This window comes from Antechinus flavipes, chromosome 6, assembly GCF_016432865.1.
Source record: "Antechinus flavipes isolate AdamAnt ecotype Samford, QLD, Australia chromosome 6, AdamAnt_v2, whole genome shotgun sequence".
In the NCBI taxonomy this organism is placed as follows: Eukaryota; Metazoa; Chordata; class Mammalia; order Dasyuromorphia; family Dasyuridae; genus Antechinus; species Antechinus flavipes.
In genome coordinates this window covers 179,112,076-179,136,387 of record NC_067403.1, presented here as the reverse complement: position 1 = coordinate 179,136,387, position 24,312 = coordinate 179,112,076, and the positions used below count along the sequence as shown (strand labels likewise).

At 34.7% G+C, this 24,312-nt stretch overlaps 1 protein-coding gene across 1 annotated transcript in view; it reads right to left on the bottom strand.

Annotated features, from left to right (window-relative positions):
- Positions 1 to 24,312, bottom strand: part of PRDM5 (PR/SET domain 5) — a 145,164-nt gene that overhangs the window by 120,612 nt on the left and 240 nt on the right. The window contains exons 2-3 of the mRNA XM_051966730.1: positions 13,256 to 13,436; positions 889 to 1,078 (exon numbers count right to left, since the gene is read on the bottom strand). Coding sequence (XP_051822690.1) covers positions 889 to 1,078; positions 13,256 to 13,436 — 371 coding nt within the window. The remainder of the gene's footprint in view (positions 1 to 888; positions 1,079 to 13,255; positions 13,437 to 24,312) is intronic.

Sequence of the window (24,312 nt, the reverse complement as noted above, 5' to 3'; positions counted from 1 at the left end):
CAGTGCTTCAGACACCCAGATTTGATTAAAAATCAAATGATTTTTAGAAAATCTGTCATTGAACAGTGTTATTTGACCCTCACAACAAAACCCTGTGAGAAAACTAAAGTAGAGATTAAGTGTTCAGGATAACCCAGCTACTAAATGTATGAGGCAGTTCCGTGCCATCTAGCTGGGATTTTAGTTTTGTTTTGCATAGACTGTAAGCAAAAAAAAAAAAAAAAAAAAAAAAAAAAAAAAAGAATAAAAATGGTAGTTTGATAGATAGCATTGGAAAGATGTTCAATTTTTAACACCTTGAAAAAAATCATAAATTCATAAAATGCCTTCTGTACCTTCTTCCTTTTCCTAACGTTCCCATTCCCTTCCCCAGCACATGCTGGAGAGCCAGCTTTCAAGCTGGCTCCATTCCTGTCACCCATCATCAACATAAGAGGCCTTTCCTTAGTGGTGATGAGGACTCCAAGGCCTCCACACTGTGGGCTATGGTCTTTGACTCAGACCGGATGCAAGGTTTTCCATGCATACAGCGATCTCCGGAAGTTGGAAAGCAATTGTCCCCTCCTGACATGGTATTTCAAGCTCCAATTCTTCAATATCCCAGTAAAATGAAGTTATCAGTCCTTTTCTAGTACCTTTCCTGCTCATCCAAACCTATCACACCTCATGTCCACAGATTCCCTAAGGCATCTTATTCCAATGGGCATTCCCCTGTCCTTGGAGGACAGCACCAATGACAGTTCCCATTACTTTGGAATGATGGATCCCTGATATAAGTGCAATGTGCTGGGTTTGATGCTCCATTTTTTGAGTGGATAATTTTAATGCAATTTAATGTCAGCAGACTTTCTTGCTTACACACTACAGCATGAATGAGTGAGTGAATACCTTTTATGTGAGTTGGTAGTGTTTTTCTGGTACGTTTCCCATGAGTTTCTTTGTTCACAGCCATTTCCATTTCTTCCATCTCTTCCTCTTCATCCTCATCCTCTTCCATGTCACTGTCCAGATAGCCAATCAAAAGCTCCGTATCTGTCGCTATATCTTCTACTGCCAAGTAAAAGATATTTTCTCCTTCCTGAGGTCAGTCAAAAGAAATACACAGTGATGTTAATTTAATGAGCTAAATTTCAACATTCAACCTTTCCATAATTCCTTATAGAGTACAAAGGCAAAGAGTTAGTGGAGAAAGAGAGCAGGCCTTGAACTCAGGGAGATAAGGCCTTAATTCTCACTTTTGACATACACTGCCTATGAGATCTTAAGCAAGTAACTCAACCTCATAGATCAGTAAAAACAAGTTGCAGAGGAATACTGATTTGTGCTGGTAGAAAGAGTTTCCTCACCTGGAAGTTCTCTACACCAATAAACCTCCAGAAACCAGATTCTAGTACTCATGGAACTTAGTCTACTCAACTCCTGCCCTGGGGTAAAGTTGGGTTGAACTATTTGGTGAGAGTGAATGAGTACAAATTCAGTAAACTCACTTCACTTTAAGTAAGGTACCTTTTCCCAAAAAGTCACCCACATTACTCATCTTTTTGCCATGTGCTGGCCCTTTCTACCTCTTGCTTGAGATAAGGAATACAAACAACTCCTTAATAGCTCCACCTTAAATAGCACCATCCTTGTGATCACAGAGACCAAACTCCCTTCCATAGTCACTATTCCCTCATGTGGTTTAATTCTGCTTATTGTATGTGACCTTCCAGAGGTTGTAATTGTTTTCCTAGTATCTAGTGGTGCCTAAAATATAGTAAAAAAAAAATTAGTGAATGTTTTTTTCAAGCTTCTTTCACCCCAATTTATTGTAAATAGGCAACTAGATGGCAAAGTGGATAGAATGATGGGCTCAGAATCAGGAAGAACTGAGTTCAAATCTAGCCTCAGACACTTACTACCTTTGAGAGTGAACAAGTCACTTGACCTCTGTCTCTCAGTTTCCTTAAATATAAATGGGGATGATAATAGAATCTATCTCCCAGGGTTGTTGTGAGGATTTAATGAAATAATTTTTTCATACATTTAGTATAGTATCTGGCACATAGTAGGCACTTAATATATGCTTGTTTGCTTCTTTCCTTTCATTCTTCCTTCCATCATCACAAACTCCTCCACCCATAGGAATTTCCCTGTCAACATGATCTCTCTAGGAGACTGGCAGGAAAGTTAGAAATCATCTCCTCTGGTTATTTTCTCTGGGGAGATTTCTTTTATTTATTATATCATTTGTACATATTTTGTCCACACTCATCAATGTTGTATAAGCACTATTGAGACACAGTCTCTACAAGATTCATTCTTCTTGAATCTCTGTGGTTCATTCCTTCTCTTTGTAGCTCCAATAATGCATGGTCCCAACAATCAGAGTCCTGGGATGATTTCCATAGCTTCCCAGGACAGCAATTTGGCCATTTACCCAAACAGGATCCTCTTTATGAATATCCATGGGGTATACATTGATGGCCAAGGAGACCCAACATCAGAGGTCTTACTCAGCTGACAACCTGCTCTTCCCATGCTAGACACTATTCTAGTACCCAACAAGGTCCTGGGAAGTCCCAGGTGCAACTACTAGTAGACAAAGCTAACTGCTTTTTGAGTCATTCAAGTGACTTTGTTTGGACATATGATTGAGGGAAGCTGTCTTTGGTATTTCCCTATATTAATCTTAGGATATATGAATTTCCTCCTTTGAATCCACTTATCCCCCTCAACCACTCTCACCAAATTAAGCATTAGCAGAGGCAGGTATCCCTTTAAAAATGACCAGAAACCATCATCTTCTGTCTAGAAGTCAAGTATGTGGAGGCTAAGGCCCTAAGACAAGAGAACTGTGTTGAAGCAAAGAAGACTTCCCTGGAACTTTCATCAATTTCTATGTTTATCAGATTAATAATCAGGAAAGTTAATAAAAGCATCCTCACAGCATAGCAGACCATATATCCACTTCAGAATACAAGGACAAGATAATGATTTTTAATTTTGTAACCTAAGATTAATTGAAACTGTCATTGGAAAATGCAGTACATTAAACAGTTGGGCAGCTATGTAATAAAATGAGAAAATGTTAATATCTCTGTTAAAACTATTTAACTCAATAAACTTGTTGGCACATTGCTGCCTCCAAGGAGCAGGCACATTTGCATCTCTTTATGCTAATTGTGGAATATGAAAACAAATGTGATTATATCTATTGCTGCAAGGTAGAGGTTTTTGTGGTGAGGACTCGATTGGCATCAGTACAACCTTCCTGTCACCTCCTACATCAGCAGGCTCCCACTCATTCCTCATTTTCCAGCCTTATGTGCTTCAGGGAGGCTTCACTTACCAACATCTAAATTAAAAATAAATCAATGGGGATAGCAGATTAAATGAGGAAAAGGATTGTACTTCTTATCTCTTGCAGAGCTATGAGGAAGTGGCTGGCACAAACTTACATAAAACCTACTTCTCTGTCCTTCTTGGATGAGAGACAGCCTATTATGTTCTACAGAAAGCTGGCCTTGGACTCAAGAGGATGTCAGTTCATTTCTTTACAATCCTTTACATTCTAGGATCATAGAGTTGAAATTGGAAGGTATTTTCAAGGTCTTCTTGTCTAACTGCCTCCCTTTTTTCAGATGAAGAAACTGAGACCCAGAGACATTGTGACTTACCTAAGGTCATAGAACTAGTAAGTAGTAAAATGGGCACTTGAATATAGGTCTCCTGACTCTGAATCCTATAATTTTTCCACTGGCCTCTATATCTGTGTCAGTTACATAACAGCACAAGTCATTTGACCTTTCTAAAACTCAGTTTCCTCTTCTACAAAATGAAAATAACAATAATAATGTTAATAATATCAATTATGTTGATTAGTAATCATATTAATTAATATTATTCATAATTAACCAGACTTACGAAGATTAAAAAGAGTTAATTATATGTATATATAATTTTTTTGTGGACATGAAAGCTAAACATGATTATTACTATCAAAATCACTGAAAGCAACATAGGGACTTTTTGTCTGTCTTTGTACAGAGAAAGCAAACTTACCTATCCAGAAGACCTAGAAAATCAGAAGTTGAACTTTTAAATTTATGAAAAACAATTCAAAAGGAATCACTGACTATTCCTCTAACACATCTTCCACTTCCTTTTATTCCCTCCTCTTAATCTGTTCAGCTTGAAATTTTCTTCTCTCCCAATTCTTGACTCTAAAGCTTTTTAACTCCTTTTTATTTGTTTTGAGTTTTTTTTGTTCCAGATCTGTGATTTCATCCTATATGGAGGACTTACATATGGAAATTCCCTAAATAGATATTGATCAGCAACTTTTCTATAACATATTCTTAGAGAGGTTCTTGGAGCTTGAGAAGTTTGATCGTTTGCCTAAGATCACAGAACCAACATGTCACAAAAGCAAACATAACTCTCGTCTTGTAACTAGCCTTTTAGTTAATATTAAGCCTATGTGGCCTCATTGAAATCCTGACTATTCTGAGAACCACTGTTGCATGGTAGAAAGGAGACCCGAATGGAAGTCAAAAAGACAAACATTCAAATCCTAATTTGGATCCTTACTAGCTGTGCAACCTTGGGAAAATCATTTAGATTCTCTGAAATGTTATCACAGTTAAATGAGATAACTTTTAGAAAATACTTAGCATAGTTCCTGACATATAGTAGGCAATAAATTAATAAATAGTAGGGAATAAATGATTATTTTTTCTTTCCTTCCTTCCTTCCTTCTTTTCTTCTTTCCTTTCTTCCTTCCTCTCTTCCTTCCTTTTTTCCTTTCTTCCTTCTTTTCTTTCTTCCTTCCTTCCTTGTATACCCAGCACCTAGCACAGAGTTTAGCAAACTGTGAGTGATCAATAATGTTTGTCAATTAATACTCACAAGATTGTCTTGAGAATCAAATGAGCAGTCCATAAAATATTTGGAAAATATTGGAAAACCTTAAAGTACACTATGAATTAGACCTTTATAAAGATAGATTAGATAGATATAAATATATATCTCTAAAGATAGAGATTTAGATAAATAAATAGATACATACATACATATGTATATTTCTAAATTTCCTAGTTCTACAATCCCCTTACCAGCCACCTTGCCGGGAAGATTAGAATGATATCCTGGATGATTTAACCCTTTCAGTTCCAACTATATCACCTTAGGTTCTGATGAGTGACTTAACTATTTTCCCTATCAGACCAATTCCTGGCATACTTCACTTTTCTCCCTGGACATTTTTCTTGCCAGTCACCCTCCCATTCTTAATGAACCTATCTTCAGTACCCTCTTCTCACTCCTTCCCCACTTAAAAGTTTAGAAATCACAATGAGCTTAATCTGCCATTGATACTAAAAACAAAAAAAGTGTATTAATCTACTCATCAGATGACTGAATTCATCACTCCTTTCATTTTCCAAGCAAACACCTTCATGGTGGCTAGTGCTTTTTATCTGCCGATCCCTTATTAGAATAAATTAGTTCCATAAAAGAAAGAACATTTTTTTAACCTTTAGATTTGTATCCCAAGCATTTGGCTCAGTGCCTAGCAATTAAGAAGTATTTAATAATGCTTTTCTTGTGGCAAGATGCTACATATGAGATAAAATCACTATTGATTTCTGTCTTGAATGATTTTTAATAGTGGCCGCCATACACATTATCCATAAATAGAAATGGATTTGAGTCATGTTGTACAAAGGCTTATCAGAAAATCATCTCTCTTCCTCATTACAGCCAACTGTGGGCCATTTGGATGAGGAACTAGAGTTGTCTTAAAATTAATTCTTATCAAAGAGGAAGACAATACTCAGACACCTTAAGCCTCAAGAAAAAGCAACCAGGAAAATGGTGGCCCAAGAGAAAATTATTTTTGTAAAAATCTCAGTGTTTGAAAACCAACACCAAGGATATTCAAAAATGGCTTAAGAAGAAGGACTAGAAGATTTTCTAAAATGTATGACTTCCTAGAGGGAAGGGAAAAAAGGATGACTGAAAAATTGTGCTTGTCTTGTTACTAATAGAGGATTAAAGAAGTAGACACAACATTACTATGTTCTACTATTCATAATCATATCCTATGTCACCAGCAAGATTAATGCTGAAAGACGCCTGCTTCTATATTTCTGACACTTGCTGGCATAATATTTAAAGAGGTTCGTTCCAACCAATCATTTTGTCTAGTATAACCCAGTACACTTTTATTAGACTCTGCTCAGTGAAGAAGCGAATGATTCTTAGCTTTGCAGGCCTGAATTAAGGATGGAATTATTGAATGTTTTAGAGATGAAAGAGAATTTGTTCATTTCCCATTTTTAAAGAAGACACACATGCTTATAGATCTTTTCAGAGAGAGCCCTAGAAAAAGACAGAAACTAATGAAGTGACTTTATTGTAGATAAAGCAATCTCTCAACATGGTCTTGGTTTCCAGCTTGCCTGACTGGAGATTAGGAAATTGCCATATGGGCAAGATTAGAGATTCTCTGTTGAATTGAGATATCTAATTCCCAGTGGGAGAGATCATTCTGTACAATTATTCTGACTTTTATTTGCTATCTAGTTGAATATATGAATTTCTTTTATTAATAATTATAATGACTCATATTTGTATAGCACTGTAAGTCTGGGAAAGATCTTTAGAAATATTACCTCCTTTGATCCTTATAACAATCCTAGGAAGTGAGTGATATTATTATCTTCATTTTGTGGGTGAGAAAACTGGAGAAGGAAGGAAGGAAGGAAGGAAAGAAGGAAGGAAAGAAGGAAGGAAGGAAGGAAGGAAGGAAGGAAGGAAGGAAGGAAGGAAGGAAGGAAGGAAAGATAAAGAAAAGAGAGAAAAGAAGAAGGGAAGAAGGAAGGATGCAAGAAATCCCCAAATACACCTTAGGCTAGACTAGAATTTTTTTATTGTAGGAAGTTTATTTTTAATACACATTGCTTTTATAAATCATGTTGGGAAAGAAAAATCAGAGCAAAGGGAGAAAACCATGGGGGAGATTTTTTTTAAAAAGACATGAACATAGCATGTGTTGATTTACAGTCAATCTCCATAGTTCTTTTTCTGGATGCAGATGGCATTTTCTGTCCAAAGTCTATTGGGATTGGTATGGATCACTGAATTACGAAACCAAAGCTTTCATAGTTGATCACTGCACATAAACTAGAATTTTTAATTAATTTAATTAATTATGTCATGAAGCTTGAAGCAAGAGTACTGTTCTGAGCAAATTGTTTTCCCTACCTACCATTAGTTAAAAACCAGTCTCCAGTGTGTACTTATAGAAACTAGACATTTATCATCAACAGAATATGACAATAGTAAGTTTTTTACTATTCCTATGGGAACAAGCAAATAATTAAGAAAGAATTTAAGTTTTGATAATACTGGCATTGATCCCCTTAATCTTTCCAGAGATTAGATAGTCATATGACATATGGAACATAAAATTCTGAGAGGGGAATTATAGGTATGTTCCAACACAGCAGGTAAACAACGGTAGCTTTATTCATTCCTTTAAGTGCAAAATATTGAAACTTTTTGATATATAGCATAGTACACGAATACATAGTATTCATGATACATACATGAATCAATGCATGAGCAACCACAATTCCAGAGGACAATAATAAATTTGATACATATTTATCAAAATAAATGTTCAATCACATTGCTCTCACTTTTAAAAAAAAAAGATATCATTGTTAATAATATTCAAGATGTATTCTTTGAAATGCTAATAAAGTAATTTTATTTTTAAAGTAATTTGAAATAATTTGAAATATTGTTTACATTTCCATTATTTCATTTTGAAACTTCTGTCTTTCTGTATGCTTTATAATATACGCAATATAGTTAAGTATAGTTAAGTAGTACATTTATAGAATTTTAAAATGATTAAATATACAAACATTATTAGAATTAAACTCAGAAGAGATACAAGAAAGAAAAAAAGGAGCCAGATATATTATAGCACCTCTTTTTCTGATGACAAAGACCTGGATACAAAGGAAGTGCTCAACATTTGGGGAATGACTTTTTAAAAAGTGACTGCATTTGAATGTGATGGGATGTTTTTGTTCTGTAAGAAATAATGAAAGAGATAGTTTCAGAGAAACTTTGAAAGATTTGTATAAACTAAGGCAGAAAATTGAGCAGGATAAGGAAAAAATTCATACAATAACAATCTTGTAAAAACAAATTACTTTGAAAGGTTAAAGTACTTGAATCAATGCATGAGCAACCACAATTCCAGAGGACAATAATAAAGCAGACTACCAAGGTTCTGGCAGAGAGCTGATAGAATCAAGGTGTAGAATGAGGCATACATTTTTTGGATAGGGCCAATGTTGAAATTTGTTTCCTATACACACACACACACACACACACACACACACACATAGGAATGAGTTTGTTTTTCTTTTTTTTTTTCCCAAGGGGGGGTGGGGTAAGGGAAGTAGGAGATAGAAAAAATTAATTTTAAGAAATATACAAATATTGTGAGTTCATACTTTTTAAAAATGTTTGGAATGTGTAATTTAAAATATTTGGCAACAACTATTCTAAAACAATATAAATATTCCATCATTAAACTACTGAATAGATTTCAATTGAACTTTCCTTTTTGCAACTCTATGTGTATGTTTCTGCTTTCTCTATTTAATCTCCCTAAATTCCCAAAACTACATCAAGAGATATCCTTTAAATACATGACTTATGGGCTTTGAAATTTCTTTCTGATCAATTTGACATGTCTTTCTAATTCTAAAATTCATGGTTGCCAACTTGAGATATATTTCAGTAAATCTGAATGGACCATTCGACTTCAATTTCATAATCTAGGCACGTGGGAAGAAGGTTTGCTTATGAAATCTTCCCACAATAATTTTGATACTTAAATCATCATTTACAAAGCAAATTTTCCTAAGTCAAATAAACAGCAGAACTCAGAATATAACCAAGTCTTCAACAAGGAGTTCCAATTCTTTGCCAAAACAGACTTCAAATTCTTAATCCCTTGTCCAAAAAAATTGGACCAAGTATTGACATTTTCCACCAAGCAAGCCACATGGACACAAATGTTTTTCATTTACTCCACTCCAGGGATATACAACCCAAATAAAAAATTTCCTGAATATTCCAAATACCAGATGCAATTTGGAATCCAAAAGATTCATAATGTTAGGCAGGAAACATTATGATACACTCATAGCACCACAGCATTTCTGGCCTAAAAAAGTGGAATGCAAATCTCATGAGATCATTCCAACCAATTGCAAGATTATGGCTGCTCTCTGACCCAGAACCAGGTCATTTTCCTCTCTGCTCTAGTTGAGGTCCAGGTCTAGACAGTCCACAATCTGGTACTATCATTCCTGTGAAGTCAAAAGCCTCCCTTAGAGAGAAGTGTATAACACTTTCCTATACTGTCGAGTACTGAGAATGAATGGAATCATAGGATAATTATTGTACTACTTTTTCCTGGTACAAAGTAGGCACTTTATAAATGTTTATCCTTTTCTCTACTTTCTTAGGAAAAAGACAGAAGAAAAAAAGAGTGGGAAGAGAGAGAGAGAGAGAGAGAGAGAGAGAGAGAGAGACAGACAGACAGACAGACAGAAAGAAATAAAAACAAAGATAGAGACAGAGAGATTGGAAGAATGTTGAATATATTGTAAAGGGAAAATAAAGGAAGAAAGGAGGAAGGGGGGGAAGGAAGGAAGAAAGAGAGGGAGGGAGGGAGGAAGCAAGGAGAGAAGGAAACAAGGAAGGAAGGAAGGAAAGAAGGGAAGAAGAGGGAAGGGAAGAAGGAAGGGAGGAAAGACTTATCAAGTATCTACTATGAACCAGTTACATAGATAAGGGCTTTAATATGATATTTCATTTGATCACACCCCAGCCCTAGGAAGTAGATGATGTTATTATTCCATTTTATAAACTAGGCAACTAAGACAAACAGAGAAAAAGTGACTTGCCTAGGGTTACACAGCTAGTAAAGATCTGAGGTCAAATTTGAATTCAGATCTTCCTGCCCTTACACCTAAAGCTCTGTTCCCTAAGCCATTAGATAACCTCTCAGGTAGACTTAGATCAAGAGGTCCTATAGACAAAAGTGCTTATGCAATATACTAAGCTTCTTGGCTTCTTACAAAGCTTAATTTGAATTAATCTGAACTAATTATGGGCATACCACTTTTATCATCTAATAGAAGAAGCTTATCTGCAGTCACATCTAGTTATTATCTGGATGCAGAAGCCCCAATACACTGTACTGTTTAGTATGGGAGGTATGTGGCCTTGGGTACCTTGCTTAAGTTTCCAGTCCTCAGTTTCCTTCTATATAAAATGGGGACTGAACTAGATGGCCACAGAGTTCCCTTACATCTCTTGATCTAGAATTTTTATTTTAAAATTGCCAAATAAAAAAAAAGGAGGGGCTTTTACAAAGCCTTTTAATCAATTTACCTGAGATTTAGCCCCTTTTGTTCCTTGGAAAAACATGGGAAATCCTTAGACTAGTAAAGTAAAAATCAACACCTGACAACTTCACTTCCAATGACTAGTCACAAATAAGCAGAAAGTGAACCAGGTTTGCCCAGGCATGCTCTGCTATCTCAAAAGAGTCTTTTTAAAAGTTTTTTTTTTCTTTTAGAGAGTAGGTTTTTCTATCTCACCCAAAATGAAAGGGCAGAGGATATTCACAGACTTGGTCCAATTCTGATTACTACAGGACCTATCTCCAAGTAATGCTGGTTTCAACCCTCCTCAGGTGATCTAATTAAAAGCTTTACTCTCACCCCAGGGGCTCCCCATATATATGCTAGACTTAATACAGACACACTATCTGCTTAGCCCATCCTAACTCAGAACTCTAATGATAAGCACTTCCCAGCTCCAACCTCCTAGATAGACCTAAGTGAAACCACATTTTCCACATCTCTAACCTAATATTCTAGCCATTATACCACTTTATGTCTCTAAATAGACAGTATGACATAGCAAAAAAGACTATAAGACACCAGGCCAGTTAACTTAGACCTATCTTAAGATCATTCCATATATAATAACATATCAGTTATCTTTGGAGTCCAATCACTTTATCAATTTCTTCATTTAAAACAGAAATAATATTCCTTTCCCTATCTGATCCACAAAATTGATGTCATTGGAATCAGTGCAGACATTTCCACTTTCTTGGCCTCAGTTGTTCCTGAAATTATATCCAGTTCCAAATCCAAGATTTTAGCTATTCTTAAAGTGGAAATCATTTTCTTTTGTACCTTGAGGGCTAAGCCCAAGTAAGTAGCATTCTTGGGGTTATAGAATATCCATCTTCCATCAAAGGAAGTTTGGGGCAAAGGAAGGAAGATCACCTTCCATGAAAAGAGTTTGGACCAAACTAAAAGCTAGAAGTTCAGATCACATTATTTCAATGAGTAACAACAGAATCCACTATAAAAGTGAATTCCCCAAAGACAATGAAGAAGGTCTGTCAATGAGCAGATCCAAAAATATGCAACCTTTCCATGGCAACTTTTCAGTGCTGGTAGCATCACTTTGTGAGTCAATATTCTAATTTCCATTCTAAATGAAAATGATCACTGTCATCCTCTTGAGAAGTTTTTGCTTCAAGGAACTTAAATGAAAGGAAACTATTTAATTGAAAGACCCATATAAGTCCAAAAAAAAATAATATCATGGATCAGTGAAAATGGAGAGGAGGATTAATGTATGTTCCAAAAAACATAGACTGTGATAGAAAATTCATAACTTCCCTCATCAGAAGCCCTGACAGATGCTGGGAAGAGACTATCACTGTTCTGTCCAAATTGGTCAACTTTTCTTTATCAATAATGAAAGCTGATACTTTGATGCATTTAGCATGCCAAAGCTCAAAGCACTTTTCATATATTATATTTTAGAGTTTTGAAATAAAACTGTGAGCTATTTGGTACAGGTATTATTGTCCCATTATATAGGAAAAAGCAATGGATCCTAGATTCAAATTGAAGTTCTAGTACTTGTTATGAGATACTTTTTGATCAAGAGCAAATTATTTTCTCCTCTTTCCCTCTTTCTTTCTCCATCTTTCCCTCCCTACCTCTTTTTCTCTCCTTCCCTACCTCCTCCTTTCTCTATTTCTGTCTCTTTATATTTCTCTCTCTTTCTGTGTCTCTCTCTTTCTCTCTGTTTCTGTCTCTTTCTGTGTGTCTGTCTCTCTGTTCTCAATATGTTAAATTAGAGAATTAAACTACATATAATTGACTAATCTTAATAATGGTTCCAAATACAATTCTCTTTTATTTTTTTTTAAATACTGGAATATTTTGTTTATTGATGTGTTTCATCATGTGTTTCAAAGGTAACATATCCTTCCATTGTCTCAAGTTCATAACCTTGGTACAATCCTGGACTTCTTACTCTCCCTCATCCTACATAGCCATTCAATTGCCAAATCTTGGTCCCTAAAAGTTCTAATTCTGTGGTCCTGTGATCTGATCATCCCCATTTTACAGGTTAGGAAACCGAAGTGTAGAGAAACTAAATAATCCCTCCTCCCCCAGTAACTGTCTAAAATGGAATCTAAGGCTAGCTCATTCCAAATTCTAAAAACAACATTTTCCATTATGTCATCCTAAAATAGTTTACTGTACCAGTCAGTGACCTTCATGATTTTGGGAATCTCTTTACCAGCACAGATCTCAACCCATCAGTGACGTTTTATCTTAGACAATTCTTGCCTGTGTCTTTGAATGAATGTTTCAAAGAAAATGTACGCTTTATGCTAGTGGGTATTTTTTTAGGTGTAATATTTCAGTATACTAGCATGATATCCAGGCAGTTGATTGTTTTGTTCTCTCTTCATGCTGAATCATTTATTTTTCTAACCATATGTGCACACCGAATTTAGAACCAGGATGTTTGGATTTACAATCCACTCCAGAAATTTGACAAGCTGAATGAATAAAAGAATGAATGGATTAACGAATTAATGAATGAGACAAGCTAAGGGACCAAGATAGGATACAAAGTGGCTTATACTTCCCATGGTCTGAGCACTGCTGCTTCTATTCACATAACCACATCTACATTTAGGCTGTTATGACACACTACTGATTCAGGTTGAGTGCAGTCATGCATTTAGAATTCTATCCCTATCTCTGAAATGCAAATAAAATCAGGTAGAAGAATGAATTCACTATCAACAAAGTGTGTGTGGTACCAAGAAGTATCCAACAGGCCAGCTCACCTGAATGGCAGCCAGGTTCTTCTGCTCTGGGGTGGGTGCCTCATGAACAAAGCGCAACCAGTTAGAGAAGCGTGGGTTGCTGGCATCCAAAACATAGAGAACTTGGCCCTTACTTCCACGCACCTGGAACATAAAAGACTCAAGTATATTATTGTTTTCAATCTTAATCAGCATAAGCAAGCTAAAACCGATTTAATTTGTAGAAAATCACATAGAATTAGGCACCATTTAATTTTTTCCACCAGGAGATTTTGAGAGAATGGGGTTAGAAAGGGGCAAGTTGTAAAGTATTTTTTAAGGCAAACAGAGCAATTTATATTTTCTCCAAAAAATTATAGGGATTCCCTGGAGTTTATTGAGTTGGAGAGTGTCTTAGTCAGATATGACTAATGAAAATCACTTTGACATTTGTGTGTAAGGTGAACTGGAGAGGAATCAGATAAAAATTAATAAAGGGTACATTGAAATTGTCCAGGAGAGAGGTGCTAAGGTAGTCATTACATTAAGTAGAAAGGAGGATAAGGATACAAGTGATACTGCAGAGGAAAAATGACAAGTTTGACAGATATTGGTTTGATGTGAGTGAGAATAAAAGGTCAAAGATAATGTCAAGATTGAAATCCTGGAGGATGACCGGGGGAGAGAGAGGTACCTAAGACAGCAATAGAGAAATTGATGAGAAGACTGGGGTCATGAGAATAAATAAATTCCAATTGGACATATGCAGTTTAAGATACCTGTGGGATATTCAGTTTGCAGTGATTTCAGGGTATACTCAGTATATATGTGTGTGTGTATGTAGATATATATCACACACATAAACAAAAACTATATATGTATATGTGTTCATATTATGTATGCATTTTTATCATCTGCATGAGTGTGACACCTTGAGGAATACCCCACAGTTAAAATGAAGGATATGAATGAAGGTACAGCAAAGAAGACCAATAAGAAATCTCCAAACAGGCAAAAGAAAAATTCAAAACACTGTAAACAAATCCATGGGAATGAGCATATATAGAAAGGGAGGGTAATCAGTCATGTCAAATGCTGCAGAATAAGGATCAAGAAGTGAATACCATACTTTTTTTTTCTTAAAAGAGCATTGGTAACCTTTCTTAATTTTTTTAATAGCAGCACTTTTTGTAGGAAGAAAGAATTAGAAAGTAATTATCCATCTCTGTGGATTGTGGTTCATTTATGCAATGGACTATCACTATGCTGTAAGAAATAAGAAAGATGATGAAAACAAAGTAAATGTAAAGGCATATATAAAGTGAAACAAAGTGAAGTAAAACTGTATATCCAATGACAAAAACAATGTAAATGGAAACATAATTGAATTTGAATATGCTAGAATTGTAAACAACAAACTTGAAACCCCAAAAAAAGATTTAAGAAAAGGTACACAATTTCTTTGCCTCTGTAGATATCAGGGTCTATGGGTATGGAATATTGGAACTACAGGTAAATTTGTGGATGACATTTTCAGGTGGATGATGAGGAAAAAGCCAAACTGCAAAGGGTTAAAGAGTGAGATGAAAATATACAGAAGCAATAAAGACAGATAGTTTTTTTTTTCTCAGAATTTGTCTGAGAATGTGATAACATATGGTGATAAAGGTTAGATTTAGAATCCAGGAAAGATTATTTTAAGAATGGGAGAAATGTGGTCAAGTAGGAGAAGAATCAATACATAAGGAGAAATAAAAGATTGGGAAGGGGTGTAATAATTGAGGGGGCAAATCCTGGAAATATGGGAGAGATTGAGACCAAGGACTAATATATGGGGATTTAATAAAAGGCAATCTTATAAATGATTGGAGTAAAGAAAGAGAAAGAAAAGGATAACTTCAAGCAGTCTTGAAATAAAAAGGGGAAGTTCATGGTAAGTGGCCTCTTTTTTCTCAGTAAAGAATGAAACAAGGTTTATAGTTGAGATAATAGGAAAAGAAAATTTGAGAAGAAAAGAAAAATGTATAGAAAAGCTTCTATAAGGAGTGAGGTAAAGAAGCAATTAGAAAGTAGTGAAATCATCCATTTCCTTGCCCTCCACACTGAAGCAGCTCCTTCCAATCAGAGCTCCTTAGACCATGCTCTGGTGACTTATTTTCCTCAACTTTGGAACTATTACCCTAGGGTTATGCTCTCCTAATCAGTGAATCTAACCAACACAAATAAACATGATCACTTATATAGTTTGGGGCCCAAAGCTCAGAATATGCTTTTTATCACATTCACCCACCATCCCTACTTCCTGTCTACCTATTATGTTACAACCTCTAAACCAGTGGTATATAACTAAAAAAAAAATAGATCTCTATAGTTATTATTTATTTAAAAGGCATAACTTCACATCAAATAGGTTGGAGATTTTTTTTTATTGCATTTTAATCTGATTCAGATTTTACTGGAAGTTTTATGGACTACGCCTCAAAAAGTTTCACATCTCTCAGACCAATTAGAACACTTACCACATTTCACCTTGTTTTCTGGGAATAGTGATCAATTCAATTTGTGATTACTTAGGAAAGAATATGTCAATAGTCTAAAATATGCTTCCATTTACCATGACTTCAACCTCCCAAATAAACATCACAATTGAGACTCTCTTATGTGTATTGTCTCACCTTACTAAACCTTACTGCTCCTTGAGGGCATGAACAGTCTTCGATTTGAATTTGTATTTCCAGAGATTATCATAATGGTTAACACAAAATAAGCCCTCTAGAAGTATTTTCAGTTAATAATTCATTCATTAATTCATCCATTCATTCATGCCCAGCATTACAGAGCCACTGTTTGTCAGAACAAGATTTAACCTTCATACTTCTGGACATCAAGGCTAGCTCTCCTATGCTTACTCTGGATGTATCTGATTATTTATTTGGTTCCAGACCAATACCTAGAAGAAAAGGAAAAAACTGCAGATTTTGCCCCACAAAGGTGATGGAAGGACTAAGCTCCCACAGCTGTTCTTCCTTAAAAAGGAAACAATACTTGCACCACCTATTGAGAATCACAGATTTTGGAGTATGAAAGAGAAGTATTACCTAAACCACTCCCTCATTTTTCAGAAAGATAAAAACAAATGTTAGTAGGGGAAAAAAAGAAATAGATGGACAAAAATGAAATACATGAGGAGTTTGGGAAATATCACAATCTTGTCAAAAACTTACAATTATGTAGTTATGTAGGAACTTCAATTATGCTGATATCTGCGAGACTGTTTTCTCTGTGTCTGTCTGTTTCTGTCCCTCTCTATCTCTGTCTGAACTCTCTCTCTCTCTCTCTCTCTCTCTCTCTCTCTCTCTCTCTCTCTCTCTCTCTCTCTCTCTCTCTCTCTATTTCTCTCTCCCAAAAAAAAGCTAGCTGATAACTCCTTGCCTAGTCTTAATGATCATTTCTTCCTTCAAAAAGTAGATGAACTAAAAAGAGGAAATTCAGTTCTGGAGCTAATCCTTACGAACAAGGAGGAGGTGGTTGCCCAAGTTGAAATGATGGCAATAGAAGAAATTCATCACTCACTTTTGAGAGAGAAAAGGAAACCAGATCTAAGATATAAATGGTCAGAGAATATGAACAGCCCCTTTTCATAAGAAAAACATCAAACTATATTAAATCGTTTTAAATTAATAAGAAATGTACAAACAAAAACAACTACCTCATCCTATCAGATTGGCAAACATAATAAAGATAATAATAATTATTAGAGGTTCTATTGAGGAACACTACAGATACAGTGGTAAACTGAATCAATTTTAGAAAGTAATTTGAAACTCTACCCCAAAAATAATTAAGCAATTTGTACCTTTTGACAAGCATTACAACTCCTAGGTATATATTTCAAAAATTAAGAAGAAAAAGACTCAAATTTGCAAAAATTATACTAAAAGAAATGAAAATAAAGTGGGGGTGCATTGACTGGAAAACTGCTGATCAAATGTAAGTTATATGAATGTAATGGGTTATTATTGCCTGATTTGAAATAACTAAGGAATGAATTCAGAATGGAAGACTTCTATGAACTGATACAAAGTGGAGTAAATAGAATCAGAACACTTCAAAAATGACTACAAAAACATAAAAGAAAGCATCTCTGAAATACTTATTTATGTTGACCAATGTATGATCAATTATAACTTATAAGAGACTACTGATGAGCTATGTTCCCCCTCTTCTAGGCAAAGGGATGATAGCATACAGCTACAGAATGTAACATGAATTTGCAGACATAGACAATGGGTGGATTTGTTTGCTTAACAATATTTATGTTACAAGGGAGGACTTCTTTAGGAGAGGGAAAAAATTGCTAAGTATTTAGGATTATTTAAAAAAGAAGCAAAGAAAAAGAACATAATTGAAAATACACAGAAGAGAATAAAAAGACATTCAGAAGGAAACACAGATAGGCGGGAAAGTTCTATTATGATCTTGTGAAATATAATAATACATATATTTTAAAGAAACTATACTTAATAGAAGTTCACAGTTTCACATATAATCTTCTTTTCTTTATTAAAATGTTAAAAATTTTCTGTTTGTTGTGCCAAAGGTACCACCATCCTTCTAATGTCAGGTTAATAAATCTTGGCATGATCCTTTATTCCTCACTCTTCCCTCACTAAGCACAATCTATCAGTTGCCAAATCTTGCTATTTCTAAACTCCACAAAATCTCTTGAATCTGATCCCTTCTCACAACTTATACCTATCACTAAAGTTCAGATACTCATCACCTCAAGCCTAAATTATTGCAGCAGCTGCTTAATTGGTCTCACTGCGACAAGCCTGTCACCACTCCAGTCTATTCTACTCATTGTTACCAAAGCCAATTTTATTAATCATAAATCTGACCAAATGACTCTACCATTCAACTAATTCCAGTGATTTTCTATTGCCTTTAGGGAAAAAATACATATTCTCACTATTTAGCTTTAAAAGCTCCTATACAAATGGTCCCCAAACTATCTTTCCAGTCTCATTGAATGTTACTATCCCACCAGTATTCTGTATTTGAACTAAACTAGCCTTTTTTTTTTTCAGACAGCACATTCTTTACACCCTGTCTCAAATACATGCCTTTTCATTGACTATCTCACAGGCTGGAATATACTTCCTCCTTGTTCACCTCACAGATATTCTCTCTTTCCTTTAAGACCCAGATCAAGCACATCCTCTAAAGGAAGCTTTTCCTGATCTCAATGACCATTGCTGTCCATCTTAAACTGTCATGTAGTTAGCTTCTTTGTATGTATGTATTACACATATTTATTACAACTATATTACATTTCTGTATATATGCTTATTTCACCAAGAATAAAATTCCAAAGATATAAAGGGGAATAATTGGAGAGGGGAAGAGAATACATCTAAAGAGACTGATATGGCTGAAACACAGTTTGCCAGCAACTAAAACTTTAAAAAGTAAGATATATATTAATGGTCATGATGGTGTACATTAATGACCTATGCCTTGGGGTGGCTGAAGCTGGTAGATCATTTTAGCTTGGAAATACTGAGTTACAATATCCTAAGGCAGTCAGGTATCCACACTGAATTGAACATCAATATAGTAAATTCCCCTAACCCTAAATTCTTAGCCCCTGGGCTGCCTAAAGCAAGAAAAACTAGCCCATATCAGAAACAGGAATTCAAAGTGTCTGTGCAGATCCTCAGTGGGATTAGGATGGTAAATGACCACTAATCTTCTAGTATGAGACATAGGGAGATCCGATTTTAAAAAATTAGTTAAGCAAATGCTACAAGGGAAAGGTAGCAGAGGATAAATTTATGAATGTGCCACAGTCCTATTCTAATTTCCATTCTAAATGAAAATTATCATATGGATGAGTCAATAGGGAAGAATTGGGTTTTAAAAGCTTTATTAAGAAAAAGAGGAGGATTAAAGAACAGATGGGACTACACTACTCATAAAGAATTGAGATAATGATAATTCAGAGAAGACAAGAGTACTGAATTCTAATTCTAGTTATGGGGAGAAGGGTTCTCTGCCAAGAAGAATTACTTTTTCAATAAAAGTGGAAGAAAAAAATTGCTAACAAGGAGAAGATGTCCAAGACAAGTAAGAGATTAATAAGAGAGACTTCACAGCCCTTCATGAAACCATGTTGCCTGGCCCAAATGAATTACATCCTCAGGTGCAGATGTGCATTGGCAGATGTGATTAATGAACCTCTGTCCATGATATTTGACTGATGGAAGAGAGAAAAAAAGTAGAACTAGAGAATGGTTAATGTTTTCAAAGCAATAGAAATAAATAATCTACAAACTATAGGTCTACTTGACACTCATTGTTAACAAAATTCAAAACATATCATCAAAGAGATGATTAAACCAAGAAGTCATAATTGCAAGATACAGCACGGCTTTATCGGGAATGAATCATCCCAAACTAAAATAATTTTCATATTTTGAACATTAAATTGACTAATATTAATATTAAATATAGATCAGGAAAATACTGTACATGTAGTTTGTGTAGATTTTTGGATAGTATCTGATAAATATTCCCATTGCTACTCTGATAGAGAGACCATTAGACAGATTCCGAACAGGTAGAATGGCAATATTCAAAGAACAGCTTTTTATGGTCTTTTCTGGAGTCTCATCGTCCTTGATCTCCAGAATATTCTTGGATACTTTAGCTTCATGGAATACCTTGATCCGAGTTTTCTTTCTACCAGTCTGACTGTTCCTTCTAAAGATCTTTTATTAGAGTCTCATGCCATGCCCCTTACCTATTCTATACTCAAGAGCTCTGTACTCTTCTTTCTTTTGTTCACCTTATCAGCTGCCATGGCCTTAATAATCACTTCTATGAAGTAATTATATATATGTATATATATATATATATATATATATATATATATATATATATGTAGAGAGATTTCTACTTATCTACCAATATCTACCTATAGCTATCTTTTTAGACAGATATTGATGGATAGACAGACAGACAGATAGTTAACAATATGGGCAACTAGGTGGCACAGTAGATCTCAGATTTGATCTCAGATACTAGTTATGTGACCTTGGGCAAGACACGTAATCCTGTTCCCTCACTTTCTTCATCCCTCAAATAAGCAGGAGAAGGAAAAGGCAGGCCACTGTACTATCTGCCAAGAAAACTCTAAATGGGGTCTGTTCAAATATGACTGAAACAACTGAACAATAACAAACGTATATATATATATATACAAATAATCTTGTCATTATCTTTCTCCTGAGTTATAGTCCCAGATGCCTATTGCATGAAATAGAGGTTCCATTGGCATTTAAAATTGAACATGTCCAAAACAGAACTAACTTACCACCATAAAAATAGGCCCAATTTTGAATCTCTATTTCCATCAAGAAAATCATTATATTTCCAAAGAGCCAGGTTAACAACTTTCAAAACATTCTCTAGTTTTCAGTCTTCTTCCCCATCTTACTTCCATATGCAGTCAGTTGCCACATGTTGTCAATTCTACATTCACAACATCTCCAGCACCTCCCTACTCACATAACTTCAACTTTAGTTCAGGACCTCAACCACTGTTTGCCTAGAATTAGTTTTGTCATTTCAATCTGTTCCCTTTTGCAATATATCAACCACTAAATGATATTCCAAAATACATTGCATTTTCCAAAGTACAGATATGACTATGTTCCTCCTTTGTTCAAAAACTTTTAGTAGTCTTTTATTGCTACTATGAAATGACTGAATAAGTTATGGTATATGAACATAATAGAATATTATTGTAAGAAATGGTCAGCAGACTAATTTCAGAAAAGCCTGAAAAGACTTACATGAAATGATGCTGAATCAAGTGAGAAAATCAAGAGAACGTTGTTCTCTGTTACACAGAGTACCTGTTACACTGGTTATGCAATGATCACCATAAAGACTATGCAACGATCAACCATAATGGAATTGTTTGTTTTCAATAATGAGGTGATTCAAGGCAGTTTCAATAAACTTATGAAGGAAAGTGCTATCAGCATGCAGAGAGAAGGCTATGGAGACTGAATGTATATCAAAGCATAATATTTTCATCCTTTTTTGTTGTTTGCTTGTTTTTTTTCTCATTTTTCCTCTTTTGATTTGATTTTTCTTGTACAGCATAATGAATGTGGAAATAGGTTTAGAAGAATGTTTAACCTGTTTAGCCTATATTGGTTAGCACATGTTTCACCTATATTGGATTGCTTGCTGTCTTGAGGAGAGGGGAGGGAAGGAGAGAGGGAAAAAAATTTGAAACACAAGATTTTGCAAAAGTGAATATTGAAAACTATATTGCATATATTTAGAAAATTTTAAAATACTATTAAAAATAAAACAGGCATGCAAATAAAAAAAATTTCACATAGAATGGTAATTTTATATGATGTTTGGTCACAACAAAATTTAACTAAAACAGAAATACAAGGTTCTTGTGAACTAGAATTGTTTTTTCATATTATACATATGCCCCAGGGCCTACAATAGTGCCTGATACACACTAAGTACTTAACAAATATTTACTAATTGAGAACAGAGGGACTTTTACTAATAGTATTATTCAGTCTTCATATAATCCAACTCTTCCCCCACTAACTTCACATTCTAACCTATACAATTACTTACAATGCATTGCTCGTTTTCCTTTTGGGCTGTGCACATACTTCAGTCATCTCATTATCATCAACATCATCATTGGTAACATTTCCAGTCGACTTTCAGATTTACAAAGTGCTTTACATTAATTATCTCCTTTAATAATTACTATTTCATAGTATACCTCCAGATTAACATCAGATGCAATATGATTATTCATTCAGTAAACATTCACTAAATTTTAATCATCTACTATATATAGAGGACTAGCATAGATCCCAGGGGAAAGAAATAAAATTAGAACATAAAATGTCTCTGAAATGTGTCTCAATACTCAAAACAACCAGATTTCCTATTGATCATGAGTGATGTTAATTCTTATGGCAGTATTATTATCTATGAATAATGTTTATTTCACATTCATAAAAAAATGAATTAACCTTTTCTATTTTAACAATTATAACATTTACTTGGGATCAAATATTTGGATCTGGAAGGAATCTTAGAAGCCATCTATTCTAACTGTCTCCTTTTACAGATGAGAAAATGGGGGACCAGAGAAGGCAGTCAGTCCTCCTGGCAAAGATCACACAGGTCATAACTGGGTAACACAGAATTCCAGGTTCTCTGACTTTAAATGCTGGTCTCTTTTCACTGATTTAATTATAAACTGTACTGCCCAAACAACCTTTTAGCTACTTGGCTTCAATATAGTTTCCCACTTTAATTCTAGTCATCCATCCTCTCCTTCAAGAAGTTATTCCATATTTACAAATCACTCCACCTTGCTGTATTCCATTGTTTTTTTTTTGTTTTTTTGTTTTTCATCAATTTCAATCACTTACCATAGCCACAGAGATTCCCTTCCCTTCATTTTAAATTGGAAATTTTATAACCTCTAAGCATCCGACCCCTCCTCCTCTGAGCAAAACTACATTAAAGCAGGAGCTAAAATGAACATTTCTATCTGTTTTAATATATCAAGGAGGTGCAAGCTTTTTTTTTAATAAAAAGCAAGCAATTTTGAAAATCTAACTCACTGAGGAATTTCTCAGCTGCCCTTTCAGCATTTTTAATATTTTGTATTTAATGTTTTTTTTTCTTTACTTCAAATATAAATTATTCTTTCCATTTATTTTTGTTAAATTTAGGGCTAAAGTTTTAGTTATTTATAATCTCCTTTAAGACATCTTTTTGCAGATATTGATCAGTTTTAGAAAAAGTCAACTTTCTTTTCTCTCAATAATATCTCATTACCAAAATAAAGTTGACATACCAAGCCATCTAGTAATAATACCATCTTTTAGATTCATATAAAATATTGGAAGAGGAGAACAAAAGGATCAGCTTATAAGATAATAAATTTTGTCATAAGATTTGAGTCCTACAGCTGAGAGAATTCAAAGAATATTTATTCCAGTATTCTTATTTTCCAGGTTAAAAAAAGTTTTTTTAAGGTCAGGAGAGTTGGAGTGACTTGTCTCAGAAACAGTACTACAGAACCAGTGTTCTTTCTATTGAACCATTCTGAAGTGGACCGTAGTAAGGATCTAGTCTAATCCTTCTATTTTACAGATGAGAAAATTAACCCCTAGAAAAGCCAAATGACTTGTCTAAGGTTACATGTCATAAATGGCCACAGTACGGCTCAAATTCAAACTCTCTGATTCCAAAGAATGCAACCCATTTTCTCCTCAGCTATGAAACCCTACAATGTTTCCTTAGACTCATGCTCTTATTACTATATCACTTTATGTGAAATCATAACACGCTTTTGCTAGGATCTTGGCAAATTCTCAGCTTAATAAGATGCTATTACACTACAGAAAGCATATGTTGGCCATTACTACTTCTAAGCCATATGGATTCAGCTGACTAAACACTTTGTCATATGGAGCATCAGTCAGAAACAGCTTTGTCTGCTAAGCCGCTATCAACCATAGGTGGTTGTGTATAGATTTGGCTCCCCTGGTGGAAAGCCATAAGACTTAATATGAGCATAGAAAATTAGGAATACATCAAGGTCTTTCATCATGTGTTCTTATGAAATATTTTTTCCAGATTTGTTTTTTGTTTTTTGTTTTTTTACAAAAGATAACAGGAAAGAGAAAGTGAGAAAAGAAACCTATTTATGGTTAATTTTCACAAATCAACATCTGAAACATAGACATCGGTCTTCCTTTCTCTACTATATTTTAAATTAACTCAACTGCTTGAGGTATTCTTCATTTATCTTCCATGAAGTGCCACTGTTGATGTCCTAGAAAAAAGAATCAGACTCATCGGGATGCAGAGAATCTTATGGAGAGAAGTTAGCTTGCCAAATCCCGCAGTTTTATTAAGGAAAAAACTAGTTTGGGTAAGGGAGATGACCTCTCCAGGATCACATCAAATTAAGAGCAGAAACTACATTTTCTCACTGATGAAATCCAAAAGCAATTATGCTTGAATGA